This window comes from Hyperolius riggenbachi, chromosome 1, assembly GCF_040937935.1.
Source record: "Hyperolius riggenbachi isolate aHypRig1 chromosome 1, aHypRig1.pri, whole genome shotgun sequence".
Lineage (NCBI taxonomy): Eukaryota > Metazoa > Chordata > Amphibia > Anura > Hyperoliidae > Hyperolius > Hyperolius riggenbachi.
Genome location: NC_090646.1, coordinates 256,932,072 through 256,956,150, shown reverse-complemented (window position 1 = coordinate 256,956,150; position 24,079 = coordinate 256,932,072). Strand labels below are relative to the sequence as shown.

Here is a 24,079-nt window from a genome sequence, read left to right as displayed (position 1 = left end):
ACTACTATACGTCCGCCTCACGCTACTGGCCGTGAGCAGAGCGGCAGCCCCAGTACCGCCTAATGGGCTGGGGAAGAAAATCATTAAAAAGAGGCCATTTAAAAAAAAATGTATTCTAAAATAAACATTTGGGTAGTGATAACAGCCCACCAACAGAGGGGGGGGGGGGGGGGGCGGCGGGTTAATCCCATGCTCCTCAAGTAGTTAATTTTCTGGAGCGCAGCCTGGAGTGGTAGAGGAGGTCCAGAGAGGGAAGAGATTTCCTGATCATCCTCTCCGCTGATCAGATGACCCTCTGTAGTTTCTTCCAGTCGCAAACGGATGAGCCGCCATACCATACTACGATGGAAGAGCAGAGGACCGATTCAATTGTAGCGGAGTAAGAATAGCCTCTGCTGGGCTTTCCTCTTTGTGGTGGCAGTGTTGGAGGTCTCAGGTTCAACTCAGGTCGTTGGAGATGGTAGCGCCCAGAAGGTGAACACAGGGAACTTGTTCAACTTCCTTGCCATCGATATGGATTGGAGGTGGGGTGGAGGCGTGCCTCCTAAAATGAACGATCACCTCTACAGTTTTTGAGGTGTTAAGGACCAGCCCGTTCTCCCTGCACCAGTGGCAGATACTCTCGACCTGGTGGCAGCATGCCTTCTTGTCGTTTTTTGGAGATGAGACAGACTATGGTGGTGTCATCTGCAAATGTGATTACTTTGACAGAGTCCGACGTGGATCTGCAGTTGTTCATATACAGGGAGAACAGAAACGGCATCAGGACGCATCCTTGTGGGGCCCCCATTTTGCTGATCCTAGGTTCTGAGGAGATGGAGCCTAGCTTGACAACCTGGGATCTGTTACCTACCCCCCCTCGGGAGGGGTATTCTATTTGGTCAGGTGGCTTACACCACCCCTACAACCTTTTGCACCAAGAGAGCGACCATGTCCAGTTTGACTGGATCCCCGAGTGGAGTCGGATTTGTGCATCTCCACCTGCCTACAGTCAGAGCCGGGACAAGGTCCTCCAGCACCCAAGGCTGAGACACCAAAGTGCGCCCCTCCATCCCTCCCACCCCAGCTGTCACACACTGATTGCTATTAGACTAAGAGGTGCCCCAGCGCCCCCTAACACCTTAATCTCTAGTTATCTGGCTTGCAGTCACATGTATCCCTTTTTCTTCTTTCTCTTTGCTTCAAACACAATAGGGGAATGATAGCCGAGTGAGTTGTGCGCCCCTACTACACTGTGCCTCCTGAGGCTGGAGCCTCTCTCACCTCTGCCTCGGCCCAGCCAACAGTGGTTGGTTGCCGCCCTGCAACCTCCCTTTGTGAGTACCTCTACCTACGCTACTTCAATTGTCCATTATTGTGATCTACTGCACCATCAAGGTTCCCGTTGTCTGTGTTTTTTGTTTCCCTCCAGGGTGTTTTCTGTTCTCCCTACCCACCCATATCCTCTTTAAACCAGCATTATTATGGCTATCTTTAGATAGCGGACTACTTATTTACAGTAACTATTGTTGAAGGCATGGCAAAGAGCCAGTTTCCACTGCTGCAAATTTGCAGTGTTCCCCCACATGCTGTTTGGATGGGGAAACTTAGCCTACTGAAATCAATAGGCTGCCATCCGAATCGCATGCCGGGAAAAAAAATGGCATGCTGTGTTAATTCTCATCATGCTTGCCATTCCCCGTAGACGTGATAGGCAGGGCTAGAGGAAATCACATGCGTATTCGCATTGTAACAAGTGCCAGCATGGAAACACGCCCGGCACAAGTGGAAACAGGTCTTAATTGTTGCATCCCTCTAGAAGTCCTGAATACAAAATAGTAAAGCCTTCATTTATAAACCAATCAGTAAAAGGCTGTGCTGCACTGGTTCCTTATAGTGCATTATAAAGAGGCAACAGAAATCTATAAAACAGATAAACAGATAACTATATAAACAGATAACTATATAATACGTTAGAAGCTGGTGCTTCACAGCTTAAAATCAGAAAAGTTCCAAAATACAGACAAACACCCAGTTGTTGGGGCATAATCCCTCACACTTGTCGTACATAAACGTTGACTGGAGAATATAGCTTGACTTCCACCAAACCCGGGACTCGCCAAATGAACAGACCCACCAGGTCTGTATGCACCTTGGGACACTTAAGACCCCTCCCTCAGCTCTTCTGGATCTGCAGCAAGAATCCCAGAATCTCCTCTTCACTATTGACACCCTTTTCCTCAGCAGTCAAGTGGAAGATACAGTATACTGTATATATATATATTATGTTCATTCAGTGTATTTTGGAACTTTTCTGATTTTAAGCTGTGAAGCGCCACCTTCTAACGTATGGCCTTATTTGTAATGCATGTTTTCCTATGAATGTGATGATAAAATGCTTCTATAGAACGTGGCAAATCTCATATAACTGCAGTGCGTAACTTACACAGAAACCTCTTCTTCTTCTCCAGAGGGAATTCATGGAATGTCTCCCAGAACATCCGCACTGTTGGGTGCTCTGCAGAGTAGTCTCCTTTATAGATGGCACTCTGGGGGATGAAGACAAAAAAAAAAAAAAATATCTTCATGGCCGATTTTTTTTGTTCACAATGTATGTTTTCATAAGCAGATCCGACGTCAGATCACCTCCCAAGTGCATTGTTTACATCCGTTCTCTACCCTAAACACCCACTAATTACCCATCAATCACCCCCTATTACCACCTGTCACTGTTACCCATCAGATCAGACCCTAATCTGCCCCTTGCGGGCACCCAAACACCCGCCTACACGCTCAGATTGCCCTCAGACTCCCCCTTATCAATTCGCCAGTGCATTATTTACATCTGTTCTTCCCTGTAATAACCCACTGATCACCTGTCAACCACCTGTCAATCACCCATCAATCACCCACTGTCACTGCCACCCATCAATCAGCCCCTAACCTGCCCCTTGCGGGCAATCTGATCACCCACCCACACCAATAGATCGCCCGCAGATCTGACGTCAGATCACCTCCCAAGTGCATTGTTTACATCTGTTCTCTACCCTAAACACCCACTAATTACCCATCAATCACCCCCTGTCACTGCTACCCATCAGATTAGACCCCTATCTGCCCCTAGGGCACTCAATCACCCGCCCACACCCTCTGAACGCCCTCAGACCCCAGCCCTGATCACCTCTCCAGTGCATTGCTTGCATCTATTCCCCCCTCTAATCACACCTTGAGACACCCATCAATCACCTCCTGTCACCCCCTAGCATACCTACCCATCAGATCAGGCCCTAATTTGCCCCGTGTGGGCTCCTGATCACTCGGCCAAACCCTCAGATCCCGCTCAGACCCCCTTCCGATCACCTCCCCAGTGCATTGATTGCATCTATTTTCCCCTCTAACCACCCCGAGACACCCATCAATCACCTCCTGTCACCCCCCCAGCACTCCTATCCATCAGATCAGGCCCAATACAACCTGTCATCTAAAAGGCCACCCTGCTTATGACCGGTTCCACAAAATTCACCCCCTCATAGACCACCTGTCATCAAAATTTGCAGATGCTTATACCCCTGAACAGTCATTTTGAGACATTTGGTTTCCAGACTACTCACGGTTTTGGGCCCGTAAAATGCCAGGGCGGTATAGGAACCCCACAAGTGACCCCATTTTAGAAAAAAAGACACCCCAAGGTATTCTGTTAGGTGTATGACGAGTTCATAGAAGATTTTATTTTTTGTCAAAAGTTAGCGGAAATTGATTTTTATTGTTTTTTTCACAAAGTGTCATTTTTCACTAACTTGTGACAAAAAAATAAAATCTTCTATGAGCTCGCCATACACCTAACGGAATACCTTGGGGTGTCTTCTTTCTAAAATGGGGTCACTTGTGGGGTTCCTATACTGCCCTGGCATTTTATGGGCCGTAAACCATGAGGAGTAGTCTAGAAAACAAATGCCTCAAAATTACCTGTGAATAGGACGTTGGGCCCCTTAGCGCACCTAGGCTGCAAAAAAGTGTCACACATGTGGTATCGCCATACTCAGGAGAAGTAGTATAATGTGTTTTGGGGTGTATTTTTACACATACCCATGCTGAGTGGGAGAAATCTCTGGAAATGGACAATTGTGTGTAAAAAAAAAATCAAACAATTGTCATTTACAGAGATATTTCTCCCACCCAGCATGGGTACATGTAAAAATACACCACAAAACACATTTTACTACTTCTCCTGAGTACGGCGGTACCACGTGTGGCACTTTTTTACACCCCAAGTGCGCTAAGGGGCCCAAAGTCTAATGAGTACCTTTAGGATTTCACAGGTCATTTTGCGACATTTGGTTTCAAGACTACTCTTCACGGTTTAGGGCCCCTAAAATGCCAGGGCTGTATAGGAACCCTACAAATGACCCCATTCTAGAAAGAAGACACCCAAAGGTATTCCGTTAGGACTATGGTGAGTTCATAGAAGATTTTATGTTTTGTCACAAGTTAGCGGAAAATGACACTTTGTGAAAAAAAAACCAATTAAATCAATTTCCGCTAACTTGTGACAAAATAAAATCTTCTATTAACTCACCATACTCCTAACGGAATACCTTGGGGTGTCTTCTGTCTAAAATGGGGTCATTAGTGGGGTTCCTATACTGCCCTGGCAATTTAGGGGCCCTAAACCGTGAGGAGTAGTCTTGAAACAAAAATGACCTGTGAAATCCTAAAGGTACTCATTGGACTTTGGGCCCCTTAGCGCAGTTAGGGTGCAAAAAAGTGCCACACATGTGGTATCGCCGTACTCAGGAGAAGTAGTATAATGTGTTTTGGGGTGTATTTTTACACATAACCATGCTGAGTGGGAGAAATCTCTCTGTAAATGGACAATTGTGTGTAAAAAAAAAAATCAAACAATTGTCATTTACAGAGATATTCCTCCCACCCAGCATGGGTATGTGTAAAAATACACCCCAAAACACATTATACTACTTCTCCTGAGTATGGCAATACCACATGTGTGGCACTTTTTTGCACCCTAACTGCGCTAAGGGGCCCAAAGTCCAATGAGCACCTTTAGGCTTTACAGGGGTGCTTACAAATAGGGACCCCCAAAATGCCAGGACAGTAAACACACCCCACAAATGACCCCATTTTAGAAAGTAGACACTTCAAGGTATTCAGAGAGGAGCATAATGAGTCCGTGGTAGATTTAATTTTTTTTGTCGCAAGTTAGCAGAAATGGAATCTTTTTTTTTTTTCTTTCTTGTCACAAAGTGTCATTTTCCGCTAACTTGTGACAAAAAAATAAAATCTTCTATGAACTCACCATGCCTCTCAGTGAATACTTTGGGATGTCTTCTTTCCAAAATGGGGTCATTTGGGGGGTATTTATACTATCCTGGAATTCTAGCCCCTCATGAAACATGACAGGTGGTCAGAAAAGTCATAGATGCTTCAAAATGGGAAAATTCACTTTTTGCACCATAGTTTGTAAACGCTATAACGTTTACCCAAACCAATCAATATAGGCTGAATGGTTTTTTGTTTTTTTTATTAAAAACATATTTGTCCACATTTTTCGTGCTGCATGTATACAGAAATTTTACTTTATTTGAAAAATGTCAGCACAGAAAGTTAAAAAAATAATTTTTTTGACAAAATTCAAGTCTTTTTTGATGAATATAATAAAAAGTAAAAATCGCAGCAGCAATCAAATAGCACCAAAAGAAAGCTTTATTAGTGACAAGAAAAGGAGTCAAAATTCATTTAGGTGGTAGGTTGTATGAGCGAGCAATAAACCGTGAAAGCTGCAGTGGTCTGAATGGAAAGAAAGGGTCTGGTCCTTAAGAGGGGTAAAGCCTACGGCCCTCAAGTGGTTAAAGGACCACTATCACGAATCATTTCATTTTCAATTACCTCACAGTAGATATATTATGTATACAGAAGCCTTACTGTGTCCTTTTTTTAATTTTTTGTCATGGCCCTTTTATTTACCATATATCACTGTAGCCTGTGTCCGTCAGTCCCTGAAGTAATGCTGACGGACTTTTGTAACTAAACAGTAATAGTAGGGGGAGCCTTGTCAGGTATTGAAAAAAAAGAAAAACAGTTGGTTTAGCCCTGCTCTCCCTAATAACTGTCAAAACTGTACAATGCGGGCTCACCTGCTGCCCGTCTTCCCCTTCATTAGCATACCCGAGAAGGACCCCTGCACTCAGGCAGCCCGCAGACGGAGAGGGAGGCAGTTGTCAGCGCAATGCTATGTAAGGCATGCATAGTGACCACTCCTTCACATTAAGGTGGGCTGCTTCAGCAGTGAAGCTTAATGAATCGAGCTAATAGACAATAGTCTGCAGAGAGTTGCTGCACACCCACAGAAGTGCCCTTGCCAAATTACATAGAATATGGGATACATGTAGAGGACAGTACAGCCTATGTCACAATAACTCACTGCAAATGCCTTCCGGCCATTATGTATCTTATAGCTTACTTCATTTTTCGTTTGTTTGCCAGTCGTTTCTACCTCAGCCTAAAACCGGATTCCTGCTGACTACACCACATGATTAATGTCCTGCAACTTTAATATTTGTATAAGCTGTGATATTAGTCTGTGTGTATAACTCACTACCTTGCCTCTGCGTTTTCTGTATACTTACCAGATGTACCTAACCTGACTTGTATGCTGTCATGAAATGCCTTTTTCTTGTTGTAATTTCTTCTTACATTAAGGCAGGGGCAACACTTGAGTCTGCGGTAAACCGGCAGTGTCTGCTCAGCTTTGTCCGGTAACCAGCTAAGAGCAGCTGACTGTTGCCAATAGGGAATTGCATGCATTGTGCTATAAAATGCAGCACTGCTGGTATTTTCCCAGCGCGGGAAAATGCACATTGCTCCCACTACGCTGCAATTGTACATTGAGAATGATTATGTGCAGATAACAAAAGATGGACTTTTGCTATCTTTATGAACATTAGCTTTCACATTTGAGGCCAGTTGGTTAGGGGACACAGTGAGGGGAATTCTCCCTACCATGCACAGTGTCTTAATACTGTCATGATAGCAACAATAATCGCGCAGCACTACTATTGCGATTAGCAAAAAATGTAAATGCACTAATGGAAAAAGTGCACCGCAATTTCAATGTAAATCACGGTGCACTAGCGATCGACAAAACGCTGGCAAACCGCCTGTTCAAGTGAATTGCGACTAGTGGAAAAGGGCCCTAAATCTGACAATAATGTTTTATGTATATGTTACGGCCAGAACCTGAAGTGTGGCCACTTCGCGTTCTGGCCAGCCACTTCGGGTTCTGGCCGGCCAATGTGCGAAGTGGCTGCAGCGGAGCGGCCAATGTCAGAAATGTAATTACTACACTAAGCTACAATGTATTTTACGGCCGTCTCGCTGCGGCCAAATGTATTACAACTTGCTTAATTTCATTAAATATAGCCGGCGGCAATGTTAGAGATGAAGCCGCCGGCTTTCTTACTTACTCCTCCTCCTCTCCTCCTCCCCCCCTCTCTCCTCTCCCTGCCTCTTAATACGATACGGAGCAGCCGGCGGGGACACGCGTGTCCCCGAGAGTCGTTCGTCGCGGCAGGGGAAGCAGAGCGGGGAGGCTGCAGACATTGCTTCTGCCAGCACCCGCTCTGCAGGAACGGCAGGATTCCCCTGCCGCGACTAACGACTCTCGTGTCCCCGCCGGCTGCTCCGTATCGTATTAGGAGGCAGGGAGAGGAGAGGGGGGGGGGGGGGGGGGAGGGGAGGAGGAGGCAGTGCGAAAGCCGGCGGCTTCATCTATTACATTGCCGCCGGCTAATTTAATAAAATTAAGCAAGTTGTAATACATTTGGCCGCAGCGAGACGGCCGTAAAATACATTGTGCTTAGTGTAGTAATTACATTTCTGACATTGGCCGCTCCGCTGCGGCCACTTCGCACATTGACCGGCCAGAACCCGAAGTGGTTGGCCAGAACGAGAAGTGGCCACACTTCGGGTTCTGGCCGTAACATATATATTAGACGTTTATGTTATCTCACCAAGCAGACCATAGCACCAAGCTCACCAGCAAATAATATAGTTTGGCCTGTTGCAAGAATTTATAAAAAGTATGGTCTGTGTCATCACTGCAATGCCCCATGCAGCTATCCTGGAATTATACATGATAAATGAAGCTGCTGCAGAGAATTGCAGTGATGAAGGAAGCCATTCCGTCACATTACTGAAGGGCTTCCTGCATTGAGGAGTGGGGGTAACTTGGCAATAACATGTGTGATGTTTCCTTCCATTGACTTGCATTAGTATTGCCATCTCAACAGTAACAATTATCACTGTCATATACATATGGAACTGCTTAAAAGGAACCTGAAGTGAGAATTATATGGAGTTGCCTGGCAGCCCTGCTGGTCTATTTGACTACAGTAGTCTGAATCACATACCTGAAATAAGCATGTGGCTAATCTTGTCAGATTTTTTTTTTTTTTGTCAGAGACGTCTAACCTGCATGCTTGTTCAGGATCTATGGCTATAAGAGGCAGAGGATCAGCAGGGCAGCCAGGCATGGTTTTAAAAGAAAATAAATAGGACAGCCATATCCCTCTCATTTCAGGTTCCCCTTATAGGAAAAGCAATAAGGAAGTCACCACAGGTAATGCTGACTGTGGCTCGGTTACCATCATATAGCTTTACAAAACAAATGGTGACAATGAAGTGATAAATCTGTACTGCTCAATGATCATACTTTTATAACACTGCCCTTCAGCTAGTAAGTTGCTGTGCAGCTGCTTGTTATAATCTCTGTTGAACACTATAATTACATAATTATGATTAGTAGATGCAGCTCTAGTGTGCCATAGTTGTTAGCACCTGCATTGTATAACAGTAAGCAACTGCTTAGCACTGCAAGTCTAATGCGATATGGCCCAAGGCCCTCAGTGACATGTCCATTTTTGGACAAATTAGACAAGGCTTTAAATCAGTGGGTGCTCACAACTATATGGCTAATATTGGGGCGAACTGAATTGGCCTAATTGGAAAGCCTTTCTTAAATGATATTATTCCACCCTAATGCGCTGCCATGTGCAACATCCACATTCTCACCCCACCAGCAGCATACAAGTATGTAAGCTTATATACATGCTCACCTCTTCCAGCTCCTGCCAGTTATAGTTGCTGTTCCCCACAATCATAGCCCTCAGTTCAGAAGGTTGAAAAAGCTCCAGAACTTTCCCCCCACAGACTTTCAGAAATCCTGTGGAGAAAGCCTCGTACCATTCTTGCACAGGCTGGTTAAAGACATAGTTGACATAAGCATCAGCAAACTCCTGTCTAAAAAGAAAGAGAAAAGCAGTATGTCATTGTTACATTGCATACTTTTTAAAAAGGTTATTTATTATGAATAAAAAAAAACAAAAACAAAAAAACCTTCTACATAAGATAAATTCAAAGCACATGTCAAATTTTCACTGAAACTATGTGTAAAAAAACAAAAACAAGGAATATGTAGGTACATTTGGTTGTGGTGGGCTCAGCAAAGGAACTAGGCTAAACAAAAATGAACAGATAGCTGGGTAGTAAAGCTGATGCCAAAAGAAAGTATGTATCAGATATGGGGCCTGATGCAGGAAATCATGGTAATATTGCTGTGCACGGACATCACATCGCAATATTACCCTTACTACCAGCAATGTGTACTGCAAGCGCAACCCGACTAGTGTGACTGTTGCTGAGGTTTTGCGTGCTTCTAATGGTAACGCTTCTTAGTGCATTACCATAACAACGGCCCTGCTAATGGAGTACTGCAGGTTGCACTAATAGCGTAACTCACGGTACACAGTGCTGGTAGACAAGGTAATATTGCCGTGTGATGTCTTTGCATGGCAATATTACAGCACTTTTCTGCTTTAGACCTATGGTTAGGTGCAGATTAGGAAAGTTAGTGTTGGGAAACATAGAAAGGAGAGGAGTTAGTTGTTACAGTTACAATGTTAAAGGACCAATACAGCATAAAAAGAAAGCAGTTAAAATCTGACAGAACGACAGGTCTACTCATGGGGAATTCTTTGTTTTTAACAGCATTACCTAAACAGCTGTTTAACTGCCAAAATAATAAGATGCCAGCCTTTCTACTTGCTTTTACACCATTTTGTCAGACTTAGCAATGCCCTTCTGGAAACGCTTTTGAAAAAGACAAGTCTGAGAATCCTCCATGAGAAGATGGACTAGCCCAAAACATGTCGGTTCTGTCAGATTTAAACTGCTTACATTTTTCGCTGGAATGGTCATTTAAAATGGTCTGAAAGCCAGCATTTCTACTTTGTTCTAAAAGATTCCTCGCAGCTTGAAGGCTACTATCCCAGAAAAAAAATTATAGCGAAACATCACTGAAATGGTTAAACAAAGCACTTTCTCCTGCTATTCAGTTTCAAATCCGCATCCAAACTGGAGATGACAGTATCTTTTTTACTTGTTAAAGGGGTTCTGTGGGGGTGTGCTGTGGGTAAAAACCGCCACTTACCTGGGGCTTCTATCTGCCCCATGTAGCAGTAATGTCCAACGCCGTCCTCCTCCGATCAGCCGTTCGCCGGCACCAGGCAATGAGGGCCATAGTGCTGAAATGAAGATAATGGTACGTTCCAGGTAATGAATGGCAATTAAAGTAAGAACAAAAGATTTTAACTTACCTGGGGCTTCTACCGGCCCCCTGCAGACGCCTTGCGCTGGGACAAAATGATCCTCTGCGGCTCACTTCTGTAATCGCTGACATTTATGCAGCGTGCATCCTCGCCCCTGCTCACGTAGCTGGGACCGTCCTGCGCAGTATGAGAAGACCGGAGGATCATTGAAGGCCAGCGCAGACACAGGAGGTCTGCAGGGGGCTAGTAGAAGCCCCAGGCAAGCTAAACTCTTCTTTTTAACCATTTACAGGTGTCCTTTATTAAGGGAGTATGAGTAGTTTTCTAAATTTCCAAGTCTTCAGGCTGATTGTTGTCTGTAGTATCTGTACATGCAGACGTCTGCATTTTCCCACATAACCCACCTGTTTTCTTTCTTTACTGTCATTTTCTCTCCTCCAGGCACCAAAGGCTTCATTTCAGTAAGCCCATAACTTTCCCGACATATCTAAATACAGAGAATGATTCAATTAATATCGGCTTCTAGTGTAGAGTAACATTACATGAAGTTCAAACTTGCATGCCATAACTGTACTTGATGTACAAAGAATGCCAGCACAAACAGGTCAATATTCATTCCTTTGGACCTACTGTAGGTCCAAATGAATGAATATACGTGATTGAGTGGTAAAGAAAGCATCCAGTAATGGCCTCATTCTAACAGAATGCCACTGGTCTGGGTGCAGTACTGCGGATGTTTGCGTTTCAGCAGCGTCTGAGTGATACACCTGCAGCCAGTGGAGTCAAGAGTTCAGTAAGAACACCTAATCTGCACATTTTTCTGGGTCAATGATCCAGGGGGACACAGGACAACTGACAAGTAGAAATTCTAGAACAATCCCAGGAGTAACTGCCTTCATTCCTACACTAGTCCACCATTATGCTGACTAAAGTATATTGTGCACTTGAATGCTAACAAGGCTGACAATGCCGTGCTTCTTTGCTGTAGTTCTTGTGTTTTCAGTCTGTGTGTCTCACTGTGATCAGGGTCTAAAGCTTATAAACTGCTTTGAAAGTTTAATAAAATTGTTGTTTTTTTTAACCTCTGAACTGCTAGTATGACTTTACCGGCTGGTTCACACGGGCAGCTGCCCCGCGTTTACCTCCTGCATTCGGGACTCGTTGTTAATCGTTCCCATTCAAGTGAATGGGAGTGTTTGTACCGGGCTTTTACCGGCGTTTGTTCAGATCCCGATTTCCCTGGCGTTGGCGGTGACCCTGGACGCTACATGTAGCATCCTGGGAAGGTTAACCGCTGCGGCTAATGTTCCCCTGTGGGGGAGAAAAACGCTGACTGCAACTGAACGCCACTGAAAGCTCTAACGCGACGCTGCCGCAACACCGCCGAATGCAACGCCTCTGAAAACCGAGCAAACGCCCGTGTGAACCAGCCCTAAATGACTTGCCGAAAGATATTTCTACAGCTCTTGTAGTGTTAATAAAGATAGGCAAGTTCTTCAAAGCAGAATCTATTGTTTTAAAAGGCCACATTTTCTGGATTTGTCAGTCAAGCTGTTTCACTTATCTTTGCAATTTTTGTATTTCTGACTAAAGATGTAATCACTACTGAGAAGCTTTGCTGCTGTTAACTTCTTCAAAATACATGAATAGGTGCTGTACAAATTACAAATGTCATTCCTATTTAATGCCCAACCTAATGACCTATCGTGTATTCTCCTTTGAAGCACACCTGAACTGAGAAAGACATAGAAGCTCGCATATTTCCTTTAAAAAAATGCAGATTGCCTGGCTGTCCTGCTGAGCCTCTACCACCTAATGCTTTTAGCCACAGACACTGAACAAGCATAGAGTTAAGGCATTTCTGACTGAAACACACACCTGAAACAAGCATGCAGCTAATCCAGTCAGACTTCAGACACTATTGCAGCTAAAGAGTGCAACAGGACTTCCAGTCAACTAGCATTATTTAAAAGAAGATAAATATGGCAGCCTTCAGATCCTTCTCTGCTTTGTTAATAAAAATGAAGGGCAGCATGCCCAAGCCATGGTGTAGCAACTGACTGCAGCGGCAGGGAGAAAAAGCACCACATGCTAGCTGCTTCTATAGGTCTTTTAAGCTTAGCTAAACATCATGTGAAATTAACTTCTTGGCGACTGATGGGCGTGCACGCGGCGCAAGCCCCAGGACCACCTAAAGCAGATTGGCATAAAGTCCTGGGGCGGGGATTTGCAGGACATCGTGCGTGCCGATGCAGGAGCATCTCCGCTTGAGCAACCAACAGAGAGCTCTGTTGTTGGGCAGAAAGGGGGGGGGGGGGGGGGGGAGATCACTGGTGTTCAGAGTTGTGCTGCCCTGCAGCAAGGCCTTAAAGCTGCAGTGGCCTATTTTGTTAAAAATGGCCTGCTTTTTAGGGGGATTTAAGCCCATGGTCCTTAAGTGGTTAAAGAAAAACTATATGTTAATGGTTCACACAGAGTGCATAAAGATATCTCACAAAGTGAACTGTAATCTATACCAGTTCTAAATACCACCAATACACATATTTTATGACATAAAGGCATCATAAACATATTTCAGTGCTCAATACAAGGTCTTCTTACTGTAAAGTTAAGGCAGAAAGTTTCCTCAACATCTTCTCCAGAATAGTCTAGGAGTTGTTGTAGGCTCCTACAGAAACAGTGAAGTGAGTCTCACGCAAACTTAATTCATACCCCCATTTTCAGCACCAAACTAAAATGCATTAGCTATGCTGTAAGTTGAAGTGTAGCTCCACATTATTATACACTGGTGAATTTGTCCCCCACATGCTGCCTTATAATATGATGTAATTTGTCGCAATTTCTAGCTTGTTTTTCTAAGTAAATCTTGTCGCCTATGGGGTTTCCAGGAACACAACCAGGTGCTGTGTACTTCTGACAGCAATATGTAGATAGCAAATATTTCAGTACTTCACTTACTGGGGCTGGATCTATACACAAGTATATGCATATAGATGTGGCTCAAGAGCAAGTCTTCATACAAACATCCTGTAATATGTTCAGTATGGCTTTTACAAGTATGGAGCACCTGCACAGGTTTAAAGGCAGGCCGTTTGATTTACTTTGACTACAATCAAGCATATAACGATTTTTAAGGAAGCACTGGGGTGAGAATCTTTCCAGTGTATTTTACACTAAATGTACTAAACTATGTCAGTGCAGCTGAGGCCATCTGGGTCTTGTGCGGCCAAATATCCATGCTTTGGAAGCACCTCACACTATTTTCTATAGCACTATCTCAGTAATCAGAGGGGGAGGTATAACTCATCTATTACCTCTAGCACTACCCACCATAACCAGAGGGGGAGGTATAACTCATCTATTACCTCTAGCTAGCACTATCACAGTAACCAAAGGGGGAGGTATAACATTGATTACCTCTAGCACTACCACAGCAACCAGAGGGGGAGGTATAACATTTATTACCTCTAGCACTACTCACAATAACCAGAGGGGGAGGTATAACTCATCTATTACCTCTAGCACTACCCACCATAACCAGAGGGGGAGGTATAACTCATCTATTACCTCTAGCACTATCACAGTAACCAGAGGAGGAGGTATAACATCTATTACCTCTAGCACTATCACAGTAACCAGAGAGAGGGGGTATACATCATCTATTACCTCTAGCACTACCCACCATAACTAGAGGGGGATGTTTATGTCCTCAATTTACCTTTATGAACAGCACTTTTACAGCGATCTGTTTGTGCATTTACCTTCCTTCTGTTGGTGACAACTCCTTGAGGTCATCCAAGGTAGCTGGAACATTCAACAGTTTCTTATATAGTGCCAGTGGAAAATGGAGATCAACTACTGTGAAATTGTAGATTGCTAAACCACACATGATGCCGATTAAGTGGAACCAGTTGTGCTCTACAAAACACTAGAGGTAAAAAAGTACACTAAGTAAAAGTGGGAGAAAGAACAATAGCAAGCAACCTAATGTAGCAAATAGATGTATGATGTACATATTTAGTCCCATATGTGCTTCGGTTCCTGTTCTTTCTTTTCTACTGCCTCAGCATCCTCCCCCTAGGTATATCCTTAGTAATTGAGCTAGAGACAGGCTGACCAATCACTGAGGTCACAATGTGGCTGCATCAGTGACTTGGCTACTCTATCTTTTCCAGATAAGTTTCAACATTTGGACTGCAACAAACTGGACTAGAGCTAACAGAAGGAGCAGTAGAGGAATTGGGTAAATAGTACAGAGTGGCTTTAACGTCTTCTCTGTCTGCAGCACAAGTAATTCCCAATATCTTTGAAAAGTGATTGGTGTAAACCCTGAATTACCATATTCCTTAAAAAACTGGCACGATTACTTTAATCTAGAAATGCAATTTAAACTCCTAGCCAAATTCACACACTTCAGAGTAAAACTACAACAGCAAGGGAGTGATCTAGTAAAGGAGATGTGAAGGAAGAACACAACTATAAATATGGATGGCCTTGTCCTTCCACCTGCCCTGGAATGTGAAAAGGATCTCTGCCAGCAAAAACATGGGTAGAGTTTTTTTCAAAGCAAGTGGTTTCGGTGCACGGCACTCATCGTCAAAACTAGGCACCTCCATAGCAGTAATGTTATACTGCGCATGGATCGTAAGGATAATTCAGGGTTCCGGTGACTGCCGGACCCTAAATTACATCTCCCTCCGAGTTGCGACAACTCTGAGGGGGAATAGTTTTTAACATCGCCGGGTATTTGAGCGGCAGCATGACGGGTGAGCAGTCACTCGATTCACCCTGCGCTGAGTTCACCGGCGGCGTACACATACGTATACTTTTTGGAGGGCTTACAGCTTGATTTGGAAACTATAGCTTGGCTGTATGCTAGGCATCCTATGGATCAGAAATATTAGTAGCCCTGTCTCCATCTACGTCATGAAAGCCTGGCAGAACATTTTTCTGCAAGTCTGGCCACTTAGGCTCACTGAAAGAGAACTATTTATTTTGGAAAGTGACTTTAATAACTGCTGAATCTGTTACTCTGACAGTAACAAGAGATGACATGAGGTCAGCCAGCCAAAATAAAACACTCTGTTAACTTATGTTAGGCTGTACTGCTTAATCACTTACAATGTCGGAGAACCAGAGCAGATTGGATTCTGGGTAGACTGTGAACATTCCATAGATGGGGTTCAGAAGTTCCTTAAGAAGCAACAGAAAGAATTCTTTACTGACTCCTCCATCATCCACTGCTTCTTCACCGTCAAAAATCACCTGCAGGACCAAATTCATGGCTTAGTTAGTCATTATAGGTGCAGAAAGATGAACAAATGTAAAAGGATTGGCAAGCAATGATGACACTTTCAAAACAAATAGTAAAAGGTGAAAAATTCCTTTCTCTATCCAAAAGGTGCAATTGGTGGCAACTCTCTATTGTGGTCACCACTAAAGAACTCTGCAACTTTTTATAACACAGGACACATTTTCAACTTATGGCTGTCTATGTGGAATGAAGAAATAACTTTGCAGTGGAGTCACTGCAACACTAAACTGGCTTAATCCAACACTCACCTGCCCTTGCTGACCTCTTCCTTTTGAGAATGCCATTTTGCTTCCTGTAATGCTGATTCTGTAGTTAAAATATTTTAAGGAACTCAGCAGGTAAGCCTTCAGAAAGGTTGAACACCTGATGTGCATATTTGTTCCAGGATTTAAACTCAGCAATTCACAAGCAATAAGACAGTGGCCCATATTCTCTTTTTCACCTGAGCATTCTCCAAGGTGAACTTGTCAATAAAATGCCTTTTGAACCACCAGCAAGCAAATAAATACTCAAAATAATGTTGGTAGCACTTTTTTTTGTTACTTTTTTCTATTGTAAAGTGCTAAAAGTTATTATAAATCAAAGTGCCGAGTGCCCAAACTGCGACCTAACATCGACTTTTTTATCTCCAAATGCCACTGGGGGGGGGGGGGGGGGGGGGTGTCGCGGCGCGCACAGTGCGCCGCGTCGGACAATGGGCGTGGCCATGATATTGTATGGGCGGAGCTAACATAATGATGTAACAGCGAGGCATAAGAAAGCAGTGTTTTCCGCCATGATGTGGTGAAACGAGGATTCGCATCATGGGTGTGCAGAAACTGTATGATGCTATTTATGCCCGCCGTAACCCCAAGGCAGCAAATATAGCCAACTATGACCATTAAGGGCTCATTCACACTATTTGCTGCATTGTCAGTTTTGACGCAACGCACATAATGTAAGATTCATATGGTAACATGAAAGTCAATAGACTTCCATGTTACCATTCACACTACAGGTGTGCGTTCCCATGCGTTACGTTGTAACGCATCTGGGAACATTTTAACGCACAACGCATACGTTTCCCCGATGGGTACAGCTGCCGACGTCCATGCTTTAGCGCACCACAACGTGCATTCCGTGCGATCACTGTGCGTTGGCAGCACATGCATGAAATCGCATTCGTGCATATGTTCTGTAGTGTGAATGAGCCCTTAATAATAAATGCAGCAAGTTACCCCAGACACCAGAAAATAAACGCAATGTGTGCAACATTTCAGCAGAAAATAATGCAATGTGGGCCACATTGCACCAGCAAACAAACGCAGTGGGCCACATTGCACCAGAAAATAAACGCAGTGGGCAGCATTTCACCAGAAAACAAGCTCAGTGGGCCACATTTCACCAGAAAACAAGCGCAGTGGGCCACATTTCACCAGAAAACAAACGCAGAGGGTAGCATTTCACCAGCAAACAAACGCAGTGGGCCACATTTCACCAGCAAACAAACGCAGTGAGCCATATTTCACCAGAAAACAAACGCAGAGGGTAGCATTTCACCAGCAAACAAACGCAGTGGGCCACATTTCACTAGAAAACAAACGCAGTGGGCCACATTTCACCAGAAAACAAACGCAGAGGGTAGCATTTCACCAGCAAACAAACGCAGTGGGCCACATTTCACCAGCAAACAAACGCAGTGAGCCATATTTCACCAGAAAACAAACGCAGAGGGTAGCATTTCACCAGCAAACAAACGCAGTGGGCCACATTTCACCAGAAAACAAACGCAGAGGGTAGCATTTCACCAGAAAACAAACGCAGTGGGCCACATTTCACCAGCAAACAAACGCAGTGGGCCACATTTCACCAGAAAACAACCGCAGAGGGTAGCATTTCACCAGCAAACAAACGCAGTGGGCCACATTGCACCAGAAAATAAACGCAGTGGGCAGCATTTCACCTGAAAACAAACAGCGGGCAGCATTTCACTAGAAAACAAACAGTGGGCCACATTTCACCAGAAAACAAACGCAGTGGGCCACATTTCACCAGAAAACAAATGCAGAGGGTAGCATTTCACCAGCAAACAAACGCAGTGGGCCACATTTCACCAGCAAACAAACACAGTGAGCAGCATGTCACAGGACATAAACACAATGTGACAAAACATTTTACCAGAAAATAACACAGTGGGCCGCATTTTACCTGAAAAAAAAAAAGTAATGTACTCACCTGACAGAAGTCTTCTCTCTCGGCTGGGCTCTGGCGTGCATCTCCCCCGGACGTTCCTCTTGCAGTCTCCCGCGCTGCCGCTGACAGGCAGAGTGCAGGGCTACGGGAAGATAGTGCCCGAAGCCCTGTACTGGAGACACAAATAGTCTCCAGTACAGGGCTTCGGCAGCCATCTTGCCGTAGCCCTGGTCTGCCTCCCGGGAGACTGCGGGGCTGCGGGATATGAACTGGTAGACGCTGCGGCCAGTTCATAAGCAGCGGTGGCGTGCCAGCAGATTAGGCTACGCATGCCGGGTCCGGCACGCGTGCCATAGGTTCGCCACCGCTGCTCCATATCATCCAACAGAAAAAAAAAAATCTTTCTGATTAGTTTGGGCCACCCCTCCACTGTTCTTTGTACTAAAATAATACTGATATTTGCACTCTCTTTGCTTTGAAGGCCACTGTAAGAACATCCAGATAGAATTCCTACCTTCAGAGGCTTCTTCAGGTCTATGTCGGAGTGGATACTCAGTTCTCTCAAGGCGTCGGCAACCAAGCTTGACCTCCTTACATGCAGCACCAGAAAGGGGTTCTTAGCCAAAACAGGCTCCAGAGAAAGCAGTGTAAATACATTTTGTAGGTTGGCTCCATTTACTGCCACCTATTTATACAAGCAAGAAGATAAAGGTGAATTAATACCAAAAGATCTTGTTATTTTCTAACATCTTCTAATAAGTAAAGGCCATATTCTGCAAGGCCAGCTCTATGTATTGTAGCAAACACTGATGTGCCTTATTTCCTTGTTTTTACATCCAAGCACTGCAGGGATTTCCCCAAAGGAAATACTAAATGGAAGTGAAAGCTTGCTAAAGCCACTTGCCAAGTCCAAGGCAAGCAAGAAGAGAATTAAAGCTTCCTACTTTATTCAGTATAATTGGGATCTGTTAGCGTGTTCTAGGTCAAAGAATATATGAAATCTTAGGTTATCAATATATGGTACCTGAACCCTAGGGTGTACTTAAGATGGCCTCACGGGATATTTAAACTTGTCGAAGGCAGTCAGTCATAGTAAGATTTGAGGTAAAAAAAAGAAAGAAAATATAAATCAACCTTAATATGTATGTATAGTTAATTAAAAACATCAAGGGATGTGTGAAAAGCATTTACACACAACTATGGAGTACTCCTAACAAATATATGTGTCAGGTAGTACACAAGCTATTACCCACAACAGGCTCTACTAAACTAAAGGGTCCCCTCAGAGATGGATTACACAATTATGGACTTCCTACCTCACTAGTGTCTGGGCTCTGTATTGTTACAGAGACAAGGGGGTGATGGCACCAAAACGCCTGACAAAAAAAGAGGATTGGGACAAACACAGAAGTGAACTGGGGTGGAAGGGGCATGGCTAAGGTTCTTAACCAGGAAGTCTAGCTAAACGACTGGACTTACCAGGGCTCAGTAACACATCATTAGTGAACAACAGTCTCTGCCAATGATATGGCTAGGCTGTACAGTATAATGGCATGTACAACTCTACAGAATGGCATAAACTTAGTATCATGACAAAAAAAATCTTACCTTTTAAAAGTAAATATTATTTGTGTTAAATTATTACAATATCTCAAATGCAACCCTTGTCTAATCCTCATAGGGATTGAGCTGTGGCTGATGATCCTAATTTTGTTTTCTATATAAACCGGTGCATTTATAAATGTGAAAAAACATGCGTTATGCCTCCTGATAAGTGATTACATGGAAAACAATTGCCCTATGTGTACCTGCATGTTGCTGATGTGTCACTGAATAAAGCAAGTTTTAGAGAAAGTATTGCTCATGCTACAAAATCATCCACAAAATGAAAATCGCCTATAGAAGGTGCAGAAATATAGCGAGAATTTCAAAGTAAAAGCCAGGAACAGCTTCCTAACAGTTACAAGCTGTACTGCAAGGTCAAGGTGTCATGGTCCATCAATTTGTGAGTGATGGTATGAGGAGAATGCCTTTTGGAGAGAGAAGACGAAACTGGAACTTTTTGGCAAGTCATGTCAACTTTATGCCCGTAGACACAAAAAAGCTTTTAAATAAAAGAACACTATACCTAATGTGAAACATGGAGGGGGCTTGGTTGTGTTTTGGGGCTTCTTTGCTGCATCTTCTGTAGGGTGGCTGAAGTCTGTGCAAGGAGCAGTAAAATATTAAGACATACCAGGGCGAAACATGGTGCCCATGCAAACTGCTCAGTTGCAGGTAATGGATCCTCAAAGATGCTAGAGACCCAAAAACACAACTAAAAGCACCAAAGATTTGCTAAGAACAAAACATTGGAATATTCTGAAGAGGCTTCTATGAGTCCAAGCATGAATCCTATTTAACAACTATAGATAGAATTGAAAGGTGCAGTCTTGGGAGGACACCCTACAACCCAACACAGCTCAGGAGGAGTGCGCTAAACTTTTAGTAGTCAAGTGAAGAAGTCTGTAAAGGTTCTGTAGCAAAGTGCAAAGTAAAGGGTCTGATCATTTCTGCCCATGCAATTTTCATTTGTTTTATATTTGAAATACTCTGCTTAATCAAAACTCTAAAGCAAAATTAAGGAATAACAAGGAATATACAATTATGAGTTACTTTTGTCAAATTCACATTATACCAGAAACTATAGTGGCTGCTTCTTTTTCATGAAGGGTACCAACATAATGGTCCATATTGGTAAATGCAGACATTACAGGCAGTGTACCTGCATCTGTAGCTCTGCGTCAGTCTGCAGCATCTTGGTCTTGGCTTGGGCATCAAACACAAATGGATAAGAACAGAGTGTCACTGATTCCTATGAAAAGGCACAAAGTAACGCAAACAGTCAGAAACACAGGTAAAAGGTTTATCAAATTCATAGTGTGAGGAATTTTCACAGCAAACCAGAGTAGTAAATATCGTAGGTAGCTGTTAAACTGAAAAATGTGACTCTAGATTTGGACAAAAAAAAGGTAAGGTTTAAACCACTCAGTTTTTTATATTTCTTTGTGCAATGGGCCCTGAGGTTTCTATCATACTAACACAGATGTAAAAACCTTATTAATGGTTAGAACTTTTATCCTGCTATACTACTAAAATAAAGTGTTATCCTTGTCTGCACTGCCAATGGAGAGATGCCCTCAATTTCAGTCACAACACCGGCAACAGGAGAGAAAGTGAATCACTCTAGCTAATCTCACTAGTTGAAGCATAAAGCAATAAACTATAAAGAACCTAATGCTTCTCCTTTGGACAGAGTTCATGCTACAGTCATGCCAATGGTTTGCGTAGGTACATCAAACGCAAATGGAACACATTGGTGAAATTCATAGGATAAATAGGCTTCATATACTGAATTGCTATAATACTTGAAATCTGGGTTCACTTGTCACAGCAAAGAATAGGCAGTGCAGGTGGGTAGATGACCTGAGCAAGTTGGATGCAGATATGTAGGCACTGGAATTTGTAAGATAGGTGGGCAAAGCTACATCATTTATATGAGCTATGGGTATTCTGCTACAATTGTAACCGAAAAGTAGCTTTTAGGCTAGATAGGGGTTAATTTGGGTACCAAAATGTGGTTATTGCACACCCAAAATGCCACGGGACTAAAGAGTCTGACCAATGGGGTTTGAATTGGTGTTTGGTGAATGTAAGTTAAGGTTAGGATAACATAAATTTAGAGTTGTCTGAAGGGATAACTGTCAGGAAAACAAAGAAGGCAAGGCATCAAAAAGAGGTTCATTTTAAGTGTGTAGTTATGCAAGGTTTCTTGTACAATGCAAACAGTTCAATGCATGTATTCCATAATGTACTGCTGTGCTTTTTCTATTGCTGTGCTTTGTAACGTACTTAAAGAGAACCTGTACTGAGTAAAAATATTTAAAATAAACACATGAGGTAACTTTAAATGAACATTACATAGTTACCTTGCCATCTGTTCCTTTCAGAAGCTCACCATTTTCTTCTGACAATAATCCCTTCCAGTTCTGACAATATTTTGTCAGATCTGAAATATATCAGTTGCTGTCAGTAAAATATCAGTTGCTGTCAGTTACAGTGGTGTGAAAAACTATTTGCCCCCTTCCTGATTTCTTATTCTTTTGCATGTTTGTCACACTTAAAGAGAACCTGTACTGAGTAAAAATATTTAAAATAAACACATGAGGTAACTTTAAATGAACATTACATAGTTACCTTGCCATCAGTTCCTCTCAGAAGCTCACCATTTCTTCTGACAATGATCCCTTCCAGTTCTGACAACATTTTGTCAGATCTGAAATATATCAGTTGCTGCCAGTAAAAGATCAGTTGCTGTCAGTTATAGCTGAGAGGAAAACTTCTGTACCAGGTAATGTCCATGTTTCCCTATGGCTCAAGTGGGCGATGTTACAGTTTAACTGTGTGCTAACCAGAAAGTTGTTAGGGGTAATGGCCATTTTCAAAATGGACGACGGAAAATTCCCTTGATCACAGTGGACAAACAGGACACGGGACAGGAGAAAGACACTGAGGAGTAGACTACATGGAAGGTAAGTATGACTTGTGTATGCTTATTTTGACTTTTAATGTTCAGTTCAGGTTTTCTTTAAATGTTTCTGCTCATCAAAAACCATTAACTATTAGTCAAAGATAACATAATTGAACACAAAATGCAGTTTTAAATGATGGTTTTTATTATTTAGTGAGGAAAAAAAAACTTAAAACCTACATGGCCCTGTGTGAAAAAGTGATTGCCCCCCCTTGTTCAAAAATAACTTAACTGTGGTTTATCACACCTGAGTTCAATTTCTGTAGTCACCCCCAGGCCCGATTACTGCCACATCTGTTTCAATCAAGAAATCACTTAAATAGGAGCTATCTGACACAGAGAAGTAGAACAAAAGCACCTCAAAAGCTAGACATCATGCCAAGATCCAAAGAAATTCAGGAACAAATGAGAACAAAAGTACTGTAACTGAGATCTATCAGTCTGGTAAAGGCTATAAAGCCATTTCTAAAGCTTTGGGACTCCAGTGAACCGCAGTGAGAGCCATTATCCACAAATGGCAAAAACATGGAACAGTGATGAACCTTCCCACGAGTGGCTGGCCGACCAAAATTAGCCCAAGAGCGCAGAGAAAACTCATCCGAGAGGCCACAAAAGGCCCCAGGACAACATCTAAAGAACTGCAGGCCTCACTTGCCTCAATTAAGGTCAGTGTTCACAACTCCACCATAAGAAAGAGACTGGGCGAAAATGGCCTACATGGCAGATATCCAAGGCGCAAACCACTTTTAAGCAAAAAGAACATTAAGGCTTGTCTCAATTTTGCTAAAAAAATCTCAATGATTGCCAAGACTTGTGGGAAAATACCTTGTGGACCGTCGAGACAAAAGTTGAACTTTTTGGAAGGTGCGTGTCCTGTTAAATCTGTCGTAGAAGTAACACAGCATTTCAGCAAAAGAACATCATACCAACAGTAAAATATGGTGGTCTGGGGTTGTTTTGCTGCTTCAGGACCTGGAAGGCTTGCTGTGATAGATGGAACCATGAATTCTACTGTCTACCAAAAAATCCTGAAGGAGAATGTCCGGCCATCTGGTCGTCAACTCAAGCTGAAGCGATCTTGGGTGCTGCAGCAGGACAATGACCCAAAAGACACCAGCAAATCCACCTCTGAATGGCTGAAGAAAAACAAAATGAAGACTTTGGAGTGGCCTAGTCAAAGCCCTGACCTGAATCTTATTGAGATGTTGTGGCATGACCTTAAAAAGGCAGTTCATGCTAGAAAACCCTCAAATAAAGCTGAATTACAACAATTCTGCAAAGATGAGTGGGCCAAAATTCCTCCAGAACGCTGTAAAAGACTTGTTGCAAGTTATCGCAAACGCTTGATTGCAGTTATTGCTGCTAAGGGTGGCCCAACCAGTTATTAGGTTCAGGGGGCAATTTCTTTTTCACACAGGGCCA

At 43.2% G+C, this 24,079-nt stretch overlaps 1 protein-coding gene across 1 annotated transcript in view; it reads right to left on the bottom strand.

Annotated features, from left to right (window-relative positions):
* Positions 1-24,079, bottom strand: part of HERC3 (HECT and RLD domain containing E3 ubiquitin protein ligase 3) — a 126,268-nt gene that overhangs the window by 13,409 nt on the left and 88,780 nt on the right. The window contains exons 17-24 of the mRNA XM_068233196.1: positions 20,852-20,941; positions 18,602-18,772; positions 15,723-15,866; positions 14,363-14,529; positions 13,203-13,269; positions 11,006-11,088; positions 9,111-9,294; positions 2,426-2,528 (exon numbers count right to left, since the gene is read on the bottom strand). Of these exons, the coding sequence (XP_068089297.1) occupies positions 2,426-2,528; positions 9,111-9,294; positions 11,006-11,088; positions 13,203-13,269; positions 14,363-14,529; positions 15,723-15,866; positions 18,602-18,772; positions 20,852-20,941 (1,009 nt within the window). The remainder of the gene's footprint in view (positions 1-2,425; positions 2,529-9,110; positions 9,295-11,005; positions 11,089-13,202; positions 13,270-14,362; positions 14,530-15,722; positions 15,867-18,601; positions 18,773-20,851; positions 20,942-24,079) is intronic.